Source organism: Pristiophorus japonicus, chromosome 9 (genome assembly GCF_044704955.1).
Source record: "Pristiophorus japonicus isolate sPriJap1 chromosome 9, sPriJap1.hap1, whole genome shotgun sequence".
In the NCBI taxonomy this organism is placed as follows: Eukaryota; Metazoa; Chordata; class Chondrichthyes; family Pristiophoridae; genus Pristiophorus; species Pristiophorus japonicus.
Genome location: NC_091985.1, coordinates 115,696,319 through 115,711,030, shown reverse-complemented (window position 1 = coordinate 115,711,030; position 14,712 = coordinate 115,696,319). Strand labels below are relative to the sequence as shown.

At 46.3% G+C, this 14,712-nt stretch overlaps 1 protein-coding gene across 5 annotated transcripts in view; it reads left to right on the top strand.

The window, feature by feature from the left end:
- The window catches only part of LOC139273181 (utrophin-like), a 476,555-nt gene that overhangs the window by 287,245 nt on the left and 174,598 nt on the right, over window positions 1-14,712 (top strand). For all 5 annotated transcript variants that reach the window (XM_070889721.1, XM_070889722.1, XM_070889723.1 and 2 more), the window contains one exon: window positions 13,302-13,431. In XM_070889721.1, the coding sequence (XP_070745822.1) occupies window positions 13,302-13,431 (130 nt within the window). The remainder of the gene's footprint in view (window positions 1-13,301; window positions 13,432-14,712) is intronic.

The window sequence follows — 14,712 nt, the reverse complement described above, 5'->3', positions numbered from 1 at the left end:
TCTTTTTCATATTGACAAGCTTAGATGAATGACAAAGCTCTATAGTCAGGACACCATGAAGGTTGGAAAGAAGAGGAGGGGTAAATTGAAATTTTTTTTATCCATTCATGGGATGTGGGTGTTGCTGGCAAGGCCAGCATTTATTACCCATCCCTAATTGCCCTTGAGAAGGTGGTGGTGAGCCGCCACCTTGAACCGTGTGGTGAACTGTGACTTTGTCGTAGTGGTTTAGTACAACTGAGTGGCTTGCTACGGCATTTCAGAGGGCAGTTAAGAGTCAACCACATTGCTGTGGGTCTGGAGTCGCATGTAGGCCAGGCCAGACCAGGTAAGGGTGGCAGATTTTCTTCCCTAAAGGCCATTTGTGAACCAGATGGGTTTTTATGACAATCCGATAGCTTCATCGTCAGCATAACTGATACGAGCTTTTACATTCCATATTTATTTAATTAATTGAATTTCAATTCCCCAGCTGCCGTGGTGGGATTTGAACTCACATCTCCTGATCATTAGTCCAAGCCTCTGGATTACTAGTCCCGTAACATAGCCACTATGCTACCATTTCCGGTAAAGAAACACTAAGCTCGGTCTTAAAAGCATATAGTGTAGAAGAGAAGATTGAGGGAGCTAAGATATGCAAGATTAGGTCGGTGTTTCACTTTGTTCTACCATTTTGAACTGGATAGAGTTCCAAATGAAATTAATTGGACATGGTATATGAAAGGATTGGGTATCTTTGGCTGAATAATCATACTATGTTCTTGTAATCCTATCTTTCACATTTGACTTGTCTTCTTATTGTTTGGTCTTTTCTCTCTTGAGTGGGCATTCTATCGCAATTCCAGTACCCTTTACTCTCTCTGCCACCGTGCAGTGTTCTGGAGGTGCATTAATAATCATCAGGGCAGAAATCGAGAGTTGATTACGTTCAGTATTGTAATTACCTTCTTAGGATTTGCCATTTGAGTGTACCTCAGAATAAAACAATCTCATTCAAACTCTGGAAGTGTACAGAAGCAGCCAATTTTTCATAATCACAGCAGTGTAAGAGATACAAAAGTTTATTTATTGTCAACATCCTAATCATATTCCATTGGTGCTCTAAAACTGCTGGTGAAAGAACATTGGCTGAAAGCTTAAGATAGGTATTTTTCTATCTTGGGTTCATGGTCCCCTTTTTTCTGGCTCATGGTCAGAAACCATCTCTTTTATATGTAACTTTTAATTGGCTACCTTCTATTGTGTTCAGGAGGCTGAAGGTTAATCTAAAGAAATATTTGCCTCTTTTAAGGCTTGACTCGAGTCAAGGACAGGCCAGTGGTGAAGGAAGTACAGGTTGTGCGTCTGAATTCCGGAGTTCCGAAATCCGGACACTGGGCCCATCTGTGGCAGGGTCGTCCGGAAAATGTTCCGAATTCCGGACCCGCCTGCATTGGCCACCCGACCTCCCCCCTTTAGCTCAGCCGCCCGACCTCCCCCCTTGAGCTCAGCCGCCCGACCTCCCCCCTTGAGATCAGCCGCCCGACCTCCCCCCTTGAGCTCAGCCGCCCGACCTCCCCCCTTGAGCTCGGCCTCCCCCCTTGAGCTCGGCCGCCCGGCCTCCCCCCTTGAGCTCGGCCGCCCGGCCTCCCCCCTTGAGCTCGGCCGCCCGGCCTCCCCCCTTGAGCTCGGCCGCCCGGCCTCCCCCCTTGAGCTCGGCCGCCCGGCCTCCCCCCTTGAGCTCGGCCGCCCGGCCTCCCCCCTTGAGCTCGGCCGCCCGGCCTCCCCCCTTGAGCTCGGCCGCCCGGCCTCCCCCCTTGAGCTCGGCCGCCCGGCCTCCCCCCTTGAGCTCGGCCGCCCGGCCTCCCCCCTTGAGCTCGGCCGCCCGGCCTCCCCCCTTGAGCTCGGCCGCCCGGCCTCCCCCCTTGAGCTCGGCCGCCCGGCCTCCCCCCTTGAGCTCGGCCGCCCGGCCTCCCCCCTTGAGCTCGGCCGCCCGGCCTCCCCCCTTGAGCTCGGCCGCCCGGCCTCCCCCCTTGAGCTCGGCCGCCCGGCCTCCCCCCTTGAGCTCGGCCGCCCGGCCTCCCCCCTTGAGCTCGGCCGCCCGGCCTCCCCCCTTGAGCTCGGCCGCCCGGCCTCCCCCCTTGAGCTCGGCCGCCCGGCCTCCCCCCTTGAGCTCGGCCGCCCGGCCTCCCCCCTTGAGCTCGGCCGCCCGGCCTCCCCCCTTGAGCTCGGCCGCCCGGCCTCCCCCCTTGAGCTCGGCCGCCCGGCCTCCCCCCTTGAGCTCGGCCGCCCGGCCTCCCCCCTTGAGCTCGGCCGCCCGGCCTCCCCCCTTGAGCTCGGCCGCCCGGCCTCCCCCCTTGAGCTCGGCCGCCCGGCCTCCCCCCTTGAGCTCGGCCGCCCGGCCTCCCCCCTTGAGCTCGGCCGCCCGGCCTCCCCCCTTGAGCTCGGCCGCCCGGCCTCCCCCCTTGAGCTCGGCCGCCCGGCCTCCCCCCTTGAGCTCGGCCGCCCGGCCTCCCCCCTTGAGCTCGGCCGCCCGGCCTCCCCCCTTGAGCTCGGCCGCCCGGCCTCCCCCCTTGAGCTCGGCCGCCCGGCCTCCCCCCTTGAGCTCGGCCGCCCGGCCTCCCCCCTTGAGCTCGGCCGCCCGGCCTCCCCCCTTGAGCTCGGCCGCCCGGCCTCCCCCCTTGAGCTCGGCCGCCCGGCCTCCCCCCTTGAGCTCGGCCGCCCGGCCTCCCCCCTTGAGCTCGGCCGCCCGGCCTCCCCCCTTGAGCTCGGCCGCCCGGCCTCTGTCCGCCAACTTCCGGCCACTTGACCCCCCCATTACCTCCGGCCGCCTGACCTCTGCCCTCGGCCACTCAATCTCCAGCCGTTCCCACCCCTGCTATCTACCTCGGCCCGGGCGTTTCCAGATTCGGGACATCAGAAAGACGTTCCGAAATCCGGATTGGCCTCGGTCCTGAGGTTTCTGGATATCGGATGCACTGCTTCCCAATAATTCAGTGATAATTATTACTGTTTTGCTCATCTAAACGAGAGGACTGACTGAGCAGTTTTACAGAAGTGCTGAAAACTTCTTGTCCTTGCTGTGGGCCTTCAGGCTGATGGTGCCATTTTAACATATTAACTCATTATCCTTGAATCCAAAGTTCAGTCTGTGGGTATAATATTATTGTTACTCACATATCGCATTACTTGGACTAATATTTTTACTACTCTTTCAAGCCTAATTGTATGATTACAAGTAGTAAAACTGCTTGCTTGTAGCCATTCATTCCTTCAAGAACATTTCAGCCAAATCATACGTCACTTGTCCATTCTCCTCACTAATGCTACTTGTCCAGATTTATCACAAATCCTTCTTTGCACCACAACTACCTGGCCAACACTCAGAGATCTTGCTCTGCAATAAAAAGGGAAAATGCTGGAAATACTCAGGTCAGGCAGTATCTGTTTCAGTTTCAGGTGAATGAGCTTTCCTCTGCAATATTGACTGTTACACTGGACTGACTGTCTTCACCATCATTGCTACACTGGACTGACTGTCCTCTCCGCTGTTGCACTGGACTGACCGCCCTCTTTACTGCCACTAACTAGCCCCTTCTAATCACCCCTTCTTTGACACGGCATTCATTTTTGTTTGATTGCACCCCTGAAGCACCTTGGAATGTTTTTCTGCATTAAAGGTGCTGTATAAATGCAAATTGTAATTCAATAAATACATACCTATTGAATCCTTTATTTGAATCATCACTTGTGTTTTGTGTTCCTAAACTGTTGGAAAATTTGTGTTTACGGGACTAATCGTTCAGTGATGGCTATCAACAAGTGAAGTGTGATGCTGCTTTTATAATGGTGTCAGTGGAGTGTTGGTGCTGCAGGTTCCTGAAGCGCTGGCCTCATACAGCCGCAACAACCCCAATGTACTTCTTGCAGATCCCAATACTGGTGCACATTTTATTTTTACCAGATCTCTGGGAACCTATTTAGCAAACCTGGCTTTGGAAACACGTGATGCAAATGTCAACCAACACCAGCATAAAAGCAGTTCGTGTAAAGAGCTATCCTGTGCTCTCCGACTTCAGCCTTTGGGGGAATCAATGAGTTTGTTGGAAACGGTGCAAAGCTGCTCAGCAATGTTGTGTCCGGATAACGAGCAAATGGAGTAAACATTTAAAAGACCGACTGCCAGGCCAAGAAAAGTTTGGCTGGCGACACCATGTTCAACATAATGAATGTAGCCATCTGATTTCTTTTTCTTCCCTTCCGCCCCCCGCCCCCACCCCCAAACTCCAAATCCACCAACTGTACAAATCACTTCTTCAAGTTATATCAGAGAAAGAATGGGGAATTCTGTCACGTGAATGTGTGCAGTGTCTGTCTTTCTCTGTCTCCACCAGTTCTAAAAGCACAGGTCTCTCAGCTGCCTACAAGCTAAATCTAAAAGTCCTGGTATTTGCTCAGACCAGTGGTCTGAACAGCTGCTAAACATGGGTTTAACCAGTAGCTGCTTTTAGTGAGTCCCAGCGGATTTTCAGTAAGCTTGCGCACACAACCTTTGTGTCAGGAACTGGCAACATTAGTTCAGGTCTCACATAGTGTAGATTCAACTACTATCTGACACTGCCTTCCGCCATCCTGCATCCTATGACTCAATCACTCTAAGAATTGCTTCCATATCCACAACAATTGGAAGTGTTATTTTTGACTGGGCTGTGTAACAGGGTCAAGTTTACTCCCTGATGGCCATGACTACTGATCAATCTGTGGGAACTGGAAATCAAATTGTTTAGTCAAGTGATGTCCTTTACAATAGCTATTCTCTTCAGTTTGAAGCAAGAGCACACTATTTTTAAACCTGTACTTTCTTTTATTGGATAGTACTAATGCTAAAACATTGCAGCATTTCATAGACATAGAAACATAGAAACATAGAAAATAGGTGCAGGAGCAGGCCATTCAGCCCTTCTAGCCTGCACCGCCATTCAATGAGTTCATGGCTGAACATGAAACTTCAGTACCCCCTTCCTGCTTTCTCGCCATAACCCTTGATCCCCCGAGTAGTAAGGACTTCATCTAACTCCCTTTTGAATATATTTAGTGAATTGGCCTCAACTACTTTCTGTGGTAGAGAATTCCACAGGTTCACCACTCTCTGGGTGAAGAAGTTTCTCCTCATCTCGGTCCTAAATGGCTTACCCCTTATCCTCAGACTGTGACCCCTGGTTCTGGACTTCCCCAACATTGGGAACATTCTTTCCGCATCTAACCTGTCTAAACCCGTCAGAATTTTAAACGTTTCTATGAGGTCCCCTCTCATTCTTTTGAACTCCAGTGAATACAAGCCCAGTTGATCCAATCTTTCTTGATGGGTCAGTCCCGCCATCCCGGGAATCAGTCTGGTGAACCTTTGCTGCACTCCCTCAATAGCAAGAATGTCCTTCCTCAAGTTAGGAGACCAAAACTGTACACAATACTCCAGGTGTGGCCTCACCAAGGCCCAGTACAACTGTAGCAACACCTCCCTGCCCCTGTATTCAAATCCCCTCGCTATGAAGGCCAACATGCCATTTGCTTTCTTAACCGCCTGCTGTACCTGCATGCTAACCTTCAATGACTGATGTACCATGACACCCAGGTCTCGTTGCACCTTCCCTTTTCCTAATCTGTTACCATTCAGATAATAGTCTGTCTCTCTGTTTTTACCACCAAAGTGGATAACCTCACATTTATCCACATTATACTTCATCTGCCATGCATTTGCCCACTCACCTAACCTATCCAAGTCACTCTGCAGCCTAATAGCATCCTCCTCGCAGCTCACACTGCCACCCAACTTAGTATCATCCGCAAATTTGGAGATACTGCATTTAATCCCCTCGTCTAAATCATTAATGTACAATGTAAACAGCTGGGGCCCCAGCACAGAACCTTGCGGCACTCCACTAGTCACTGCCTGCCATTCTGAAAAGTACCCGTTTACTCCTACTCTTTGCTTCCTGTCTGACAACCAGTTCTCAATCCACGTCAGCACACTACCCCCAATCCCATGTGCTTTAACTTTGCACATTAATCTCTTGTGTGGGACCTTGTCGAAAGCCTTCTGAAAGTCCAAATATACCACATCAACTGGTTCTCCTTTGTCCACTTTACTGGAAACATCCTCAAAAAATTCCAGAAGATTTGTCAAGCATGATTTCCCTTTCACAAATCCATGCTGACTTGGACCTATCATGTCACCATTTTCCAGATGCACTGCTATGACATCCTTAATAATTGATTCCATCATTTTACCCACTACTGAGGTCAGGCTGACCGGTCTATAATTCCCTGTTTTCTCTCTCCCTCCTTTTTTAAAAAGTGGGGTTACATTGGCTACCCTCCACTCGATAGGAACTGATCCAGAGTCAATGGAATGTTGGAAAATGACTGTCAATGCATCCGCTATTTCCAAGGCCACCTCCTTAAGTACTCTAGGATGCAGTCCATCAAGCCCTGGGGATTTATCGGCCTTCAATCCCATCAATTTCCCCAACACAATTTCCCGACTAATAAAGATTTCCCTCAGTTCCCCCTCCTTACTAGACCCTCTGACCCCTTTTATATCCGGAAGGTTGTTTGTATCCTCCTTAGTGAATACCGAACCAAAGTACTTGTTCAATTGGTCTGCCATTTCTTTGTTCCCCGTTATGACTTCCCCTGATTCTGACTGCAGGGGACCTACGTTTGTCTTCACCAACCTTTTTCTCTTTACATACCTATAGAAACTTTTGCAATCCGCCTTAATGTTCCCTGCAAGCTTCTTCTCGTACTCCATTTTCCCTGCCCTAATCAAACCCTTTGTCCTCCTCTGCTGAGTTCTAAATTTCTCCCAGTCCCCAGGTTCGCTGCTATTTCTGGCCAATTTGTATGCCACTTCCTTGGCTTTAATACTATCCCTGATTTCCCTAGATAGCCACGGTTGAGCCACCTTCCCTTTTTTATTTTTACGCCAGACAGGAATGTACAATTGTTGTAATTCATCCATGCGGTCTCTAAATGTCTGCCATTGCCCATCCACAGTCAACCCCCTAAGTATCATTCGCCAATCTATCCTAGCCAATTCACGCCTCATACCTTCAAAGTTACCCTTCTTTAAGTTCTGGACCATGGTCTCTGAAATTACTGTTTCATTCTCCATCCTAATGCAGAATTCCACCATATTATGGTCACTCTTCCCCAAGGGGCCTCGCACAATGAGATTGCTAATTAATCCTCTCTCATTACACAACACCCAGTCTAAGATGGCCTCCCCCCTAGTTGGTTCCTCAACATATTGGTCTAGAAAACCATCCCTTATGCACTCCAGGAAATCCTCCTCCACCGTATTGCTTCCAGTTTGGCTAGCCCAATCTATGTGCATATTAAAGTCACCCATTATAACTGCTACAGCTTTACTGCATGCACCCCTAATTTCCTGTTTGATGCCCTCCCCAACATCCCTATTACTGTTTGGAGGTCTGTACACAACTCCTACTAACGTTTTTTGCCCTTTGGTGTTCTGCAGCTCTACCCATATAGATTCCACATCATCCAAGCTAATGTCTTTCCTAACTATTGCATTAATCTCCTCTTTAACCAGCAATAGTCATCTGTTGCTCAGTACTGCAAAAGCTGAATGTCGGTAAAAAGGGATGGTGCCTCATTTGTTGATGTTTAGTTATTTTACTTGAGTAATGAAAGCACTGTCCACACTGGAACAGGGCACGGAAACACTGGAACAGGGCACGGAATCAAACCAGCACAGATTGTTTGACTCGTAACTCTGCAGGGGTTATTTTATGGAGGAAAATAGTTATAGGACTGTCTAATCATCCAGCCAAACACATTTTCAAAGCCCACTGTGTGTTTTGTCCCCTGCAATATTTATCCTGTGAAATTCATAACTGGGTGCCGACAACAGGTTGGAGATGCGTCTGATCTGGCACCCCGTAGCTATTGCTCCATTTTCGAGGGATTAACATTGGTGCAGTAGCCAAGCGGAGATGCATTGTACAGATTAGTCAGTTTTCAGGTAAAGCCTCGGGACCTTAGACATAAATTACACTTTTTGAGGACTAAAATAAAACACTATATCAACGTTATTAACACAGGAGGAGTACAGATACTATTCTCTGGTTCAGTTTAACTTGTTTAACTCAGTCCTGTCAAAAATGTATTTAAACTCATGATCAATTAAATAAGATATAACATGGTAATATACGTGAAAGATAAGTGGTGGTCCTTATTTTCTTGAGTGAGGGATTGTTTTAGTCACACGGAAAGTTTAACCAGGTATCTTTTTTGAATACAATACCACCACGAAATTGGGATAGGTACAGAATCGGTGTTTTGAGGCCAGTGTTTTACAAGACAGCTTGTGGGATTTGCTGTCAGTAGGGGATTTGTTGCAAAACAATACCAAATGTACCTCGAGAGAGAGAAAAGCAGAGTTAACATTTCAGGTCGATGACCTTCAGTGTGCTGACAAAAGGTAATTGACGTGAAACTCTGTTTCTCTCTCCATAGATGCTGCCTGACCTGAGTATTTCCAGCATTTTTTGTTTTTATTTCAGATTTCCAGCATCTGCAGTATTTTGCTTTTGTACTCGAGTGTATCTGTTCCCCTCAGCAACAGGTCCTGCACTAATGAGATGGGCAGAGCCACCAGCTGTGCTGAATCTTGTAGCCTATGGTGGCGTTAGTTTCTGGCCCATGCATCAGTGTGCAGATGAAAACCTCCTTTGAAGTGAACCGCTTTGGCCAGTGATCTGAAGCCCACTTCGTTACTTATTAACCATCACTGTTGAGGAACATTCCTTGACATCTGGGTGTTCACACTGGGGAAAACCTTTCAACGTAAGATTTATTTGCATAATACTGAAAATGGACCCGAACATGAGGGTGGAACTTGTTTGTTACTGATTTTCTTTTACCTTGACTTCTTTCTAGTAATATATATTTTTTAACCCAAGGGTTTTCTAGCAACTCCTTACCTTAGTAAAATACTAAAGTGTGAAAAAGAATATTAACTACCAGTTGTATCCTTAAAGCATCCCTTCACAAAAGGGCTGTTTAGTGCAATCTGCTCAAAATCCCAGAAACAATCTGAAACCTGGAATATCTGAAGGCAGCAGCCAGATTTTATCTCTGTATTTACAGAAACAAGTATCAAGCTGGATAAACACATGAGGGAAAAAGAAATAGAAGGTTATGCTTATAGGTTTATGTGTGGAGGGGTGGGTGGAGGCTCGTGTGGAGCATAAGCATGGAGCAGTTCGACCAAATGGCCTGTTTCTGTGCTGTGAATTGTACGTAAGTGTAATAGAAAGAAATAATTTGCATTTATATAGCGCCTGTCACGACTGCAGGATGTCCCAAAGCACTTCACGACCAATTAAGTACTTTTAAAGTGTAGTCAATTTTTGTCGTGTAGGGAATGTGGCAGCCACAGCAAGCTCCCATAAATAGCAATTGGTTAAATGACCAATTAAACTGTTTGTGATAAGAACATAAGAAATAGGAGCTAGGCCATTTGGCCCCTCGAGTCTGCTCCGCCATTTAATAAGATCATGGCTGATCTGATCATGGATTGGGCTCCACTTCCCTGCCCGCTCCCCATAACCCTTTTTTCCATATTGCTCAAAAATCTGTCTTTATCTCCACTTCAAATATATTCAATACCCAGCCGCCACAGCTCTCTGGGGCAGAGAATTCCATAGATTTACATCCTCAGAGAAGAAATTCCTCCTCATCTCAGTTTTAAATGGGTGGCCCCTTATTCTGAGACTATGCCCCCTAGTTTTAGTTTTCCCCTATGAGTGGAAATATCCTCTCTGCATCCACCTTGTCAAGCCCCCTCATTATCTTTTATGTTTTGATAAAATCACCCCTCATTCTTTTGAACTCCAATGAGTACAGGCCCAACCTACTCGACCTATCTTCATATGTCGACCCCCTCATCTCCGGAATCAACCTAGTGAACCTTCTCTGAACAGCCTCCAATGCAAGTATATCTTTCCTTAAATATGGATACCAAAACTGTACGCAGTACTCTAGGTGTGGCCTCACCTATACCCTCTACAGTTGTAGCAGGACTTCTCTGCTTTTATACTCCATCCCCCTTGCAATTTGCCTTCCTGATTATTGCTGTACCTGCATACTAACTTTTTGTGTTTCATGCACAAGGATCCCCAGGTCCCTCAGTACTGCAGCACTTGCAATTTTTCTCCATTTAAATTATAATTTGTTTTTCTATTTTTTCTGCCCAAGTGGATACCCTCACATTTTCCCACATTATACTCCATCTGCCAAATTTTTGGCCACTCATTTAGCCTGTCTATATCCCTTTGCAGATTTCTTGTGTCCTCACAATTTTCTCTCCCACCCATCTTTGTATCATTAGCAAACTTGGCTACATTACACTCAGTCCCTTCATCCAAGTCATTAATATAGATTGTAAATAGTTGAGGTCCCAGCATCGATCCCTGCGGCACCCCACTAGTTACTGTTTGCCAACTGGAAAATGACCCATGTATCCCGACTCTCTGTTTTCTGTTAGTTAGCCAATCCTCTATCATGCTAATATATTGGCTCCAACCCCGTGAACTTTTATCTTGTGCAGTAACCTTTTAAGTGGCATCTTATCGAATGCCTTCTGGAAATCCAAATACCCTACATCCACTGGTTCCCCCTTATCCATGCTGCTCGTTACATCCTCAAAGAACTCCAGTAAATTTGTCAAACAGGATTTCCCTTTCATAAAACCATGTTGACTCTAATTGATTGAATCATGCTTTTCCAAATGTCCTGCTATTGTTTCCTTAATAATGGACGCCAGCATTTTCCCAATGACAGATGTTGGGCTAACTGGTCTATAGTTATAGTGATGTTGGTTGGGTATAAATATTGACCTGGAAACCGGGAATAACTTCCCTGCTCGTCTTCGAATAGCAGCCATTTGAGCGGTTTAGTGTTTTGTTTGAAAGACGGCACCTCCAAACATTTTCCAGTTCTGATGAAAGATCATCAGCCTGAAATGTTAATTCTGATCTTCGCTCCACACATGCTGCCTGACTTGTTGAGTATTTCCAATATTTTCTGTTTTTATTGAAGCTGCCATATACTGGCAGGTGTATCTGACTCCTTCGGCTGTTAAATGCATGTATGTCGCCAGGTCACACGCAGCGCACATACTGAACACTTCAACTCCTTTCAAAACTTGGATGTTGGTGTGGCGATTTAATGTTGGGTGTAATTTGACTGGTGGACTAGAGGACGAGACCGGGGAATTAGTAATGGGGAACATGGAGATGGCAGAAACTCTGAACAAATATTTTGTATCAGTCTTTACGGTAGAGGACACTAACAATATTCCGACAGTGGATAGTCTAGGGGCTATGGGGGGGGGAGGAACTTAACACAATCACAATCACTATCACTAAGGAGGTGGTACTCAGTAAGATAATGGGACTAAAGGCAGATAAATCCCCTCGACCTGATGGCTTGCATCCTCGAGTCTTGGGAGAAGTAGTGGCAGGGATTGTGGATGCACTGGTTGTAATTTACCAAAATTCCCTGGATTCTGGGGAGGCCCCAGCAGATTGGAAAACTGCAAATGTAACGCCCCTATTTAAAAAAGGAGGCAGACAAAAAGCAGAAAACTATAGACCAGTTAGCCTAACATCTGTGGTTGGGAAATGTTGGAGTCCATTATTAAAGAAGCAGTAGCAGGACATTTGGAAAAGCAAAATTCGGTCAGGCAGAGTCAGCATGGATTTATGAAGGGGAAATCATGTTTGACAAATTTGCTGGAGTTCTTTGAGGATGTAATGAACAGGGTGGATAAAGGGGAACCAGTGGATGTGGTGTATTTGGACTTCCAGAAGGCATTTGACAAGGTGCAACATAAAAGGTTACTGCACAAGATAAAAGTTCACGAGGTCGCGGGTAATATATTAGCATGGATAGAGGATTGGCTAACTAACAGAGAACAGAGAGTCGGGGTAAATGGTTCATTCTCTGTTTGACAACCAGTAACTAGTGGGATGCCACAGGGATCAGTGCTGGGACCTCAACTATTTACAATCTACATTAACGACTTGGAAGAAGGGACTGAGTGTAACGTAACCAAGTTTGCTGATGGTACAAAGATGGGAGGAAAAGCAATGTGTGAGGAGGACATAGACAAGCTGAGTGAGTGGGCAAAAATTTGACAGATGGAGTATAATGTTGGAAAGTATGAGGTCATGCACTTTGGCAGAAAAAAAATCAAAGAGCAAGTTATTATTTAAATGGAGAAAGTGCCACAGTACAGCGGGACCTGGGGGTACTTGTGCATGAAACACAGAAGGTTAGTATGCAGGTACAGCAAGTGATTAGGAAGGACAATGGTACCTTGACCTTTGTTGCAAAGCGGATGGAGTATATAAGCAGCTAAGTCTTACTTCAGCTATATAAGGTATTAGTGAGGCCACACCCGGAATACTGCATGCAGTTTTGGTTTCCATATTTACGAAACGATATACTTGCTTTGGAGGCAGTTCAGAGAAGGTTCACTAGGTTGATTCCGGGGATGAGGGGGTTGACTTATGAGGAAAGGCTGAGTAGATCATACTGTTTAATTTGATTCTGGCTCCTTGAACACTAACGGTCGGTTAACACTGCAGTGGCGCATTGAAGAATTGGGCAGGATGTTGCACACGGATAGTAAAGACCAAATGTAGTCTTTAGTAGCCAACTGGTGCTCCTTGTTGCAAAATTACTTGTGTTCAATTAGTTCCTCCCACTGGTGGTTGATTTAGTTTTGAAGGTGGCCAATGTCGGCCCTAATTTTTTTGCATCTATTCTGCCATCTTTGGCTCGATCACGCCTCCAACCCAATGCTAGATGGTAGTTTGTCTCTGGGGACAGGAAAGTAACTTGATTCCAGGCCTCTGATTGTTGAAGATGTATTGGGTGATTTTCCATCAATATATCTTCTCCCTCCACTGTCCCCACCTCCCTCCCCTCAAAATGGCATGGCTGATATTGAGAACACCCCTACAGGTAGTTGTAGGCCTTATAATGTAGTGTAATACATTATGCCAGCACTGCTTATATTTAATGATGTTGTAATAATTAGACTCTTTCTGTATTGAAGGCGCTTTTATCATTAGAAATCCCATCCATTGACTTTACTTCATTGTGACCTATAACAATTATCAATGTTCATTCCTTTTGGCAGTGCTGATTAATTGGGCTTATTGGAAGGAAATGTAGTGTGTTTCTTTTAAAATGTAATAATTTCTTAATGAAACTCTCTTGGGCAGGCTCTCCAGTGTCAGCTAATGGATAAGGAAGAGACGATCATAACTGCACTGGATTCGGCTCGATTATTCCTTGCAGATCAGCCTATTGAGGGTCCTGAGGAACCTCGGCGTCATCTCCATGTTAAAACAGGTAAGTGGATTCATACTTCTGTTGCGGAATGAACCTCTGCTGAAAAGCACTTGGCCCTTCATTCCGTTGACTGAAAATAAACTATTGCCAGGCTGTAGACTGAAGAGTAATGCAGGGGCACAGATACACTTAATATTGTTGTTGAAAAACTCCTGTTACAGGGGTGACCCAGCTGCTGAATGAGAGATTCTGTTGCATTAATGAGTTTAAAATTGTCGCATTCAGTATTATGGGTGTAATGGAAATTTGTTCCACTTACCCAGTGGAAAGTAACTTTAGATTTTCCAGTAATCCATAAAAGAGAATCTTGAAATCTGCTTTTTCATTTTGCCTTCATACACAGCTTTACCTTCTGTAATCTGGTGGTCTTAATTGCCACATTTGGCGACCAATAAGAAATACATAGAATCATAGAAATTTACAGCACGGAAAGAGGCCATTTCGGCCCATTGTGTCTGCGCCGGCCAACAAAGAGCTATCCAGCCTAATCCCACTTTCCAGCTTTTGGGCAGTAGCCCTGTAGGTTACGTTACTTCAAGTGCACATCTAAGCACTTTTTAAATGTGCTGAGGGTTCCTGCCTCTACTACCTTTTCCGGTAGTGAGTTCCAGACCCACTCCGCCCTCTTGAGTGAAGAAATTTCCCCTCAAATCCCCTCTAAACCTCCTACCAATTACTTTAAATCTTTGCCCCATGGTTGTTGACCCCTCTGCTGAGGGAAATAAGTCCTTCCTATCCACTCTTGGCCCCTCATAATTTTGTACACCTCAATAAGGTCTTTCCTCAGCCTCCTCTGTTCCAAAGAAAACAAACCTAGCCTATCCAATCTTTGCACATAGCTAAAATTCTCCAGTCCAGGCAACATCCTTGTAAATCTCCTCTGTACCCTCTCTAGTGCAATCAAAGCTTTCCTGTAATGTGGTTACCAGAACTGCATGCATTTATATGCCCTATCACATTTTGAAAATGTATTCATGCATTTTATTTGCAGGGGACAGTTTCTCGGGTACCAATAGATGCCTCTAAGCCCTCCCAAAGTACCCACTTGATGAGTCTGGATAGTGAGTCTAGGCAGACGAACAGACTGTGGAGGGAGGGGGAGAATTGCAACCAAATCCAATTTTGTCCTGATTTGACAGCGATGCAGCACCATCCAGCAGCAGTCCCTGGATTAAGACTGGCAACCTCAATTGATATAGTTTGCCCCCCTTCCTAAACTAGAGTGCTGAGCTCCTATATCAGTGCCTTGGATGAAATTAGTTAACTTAGTACAAAACATGG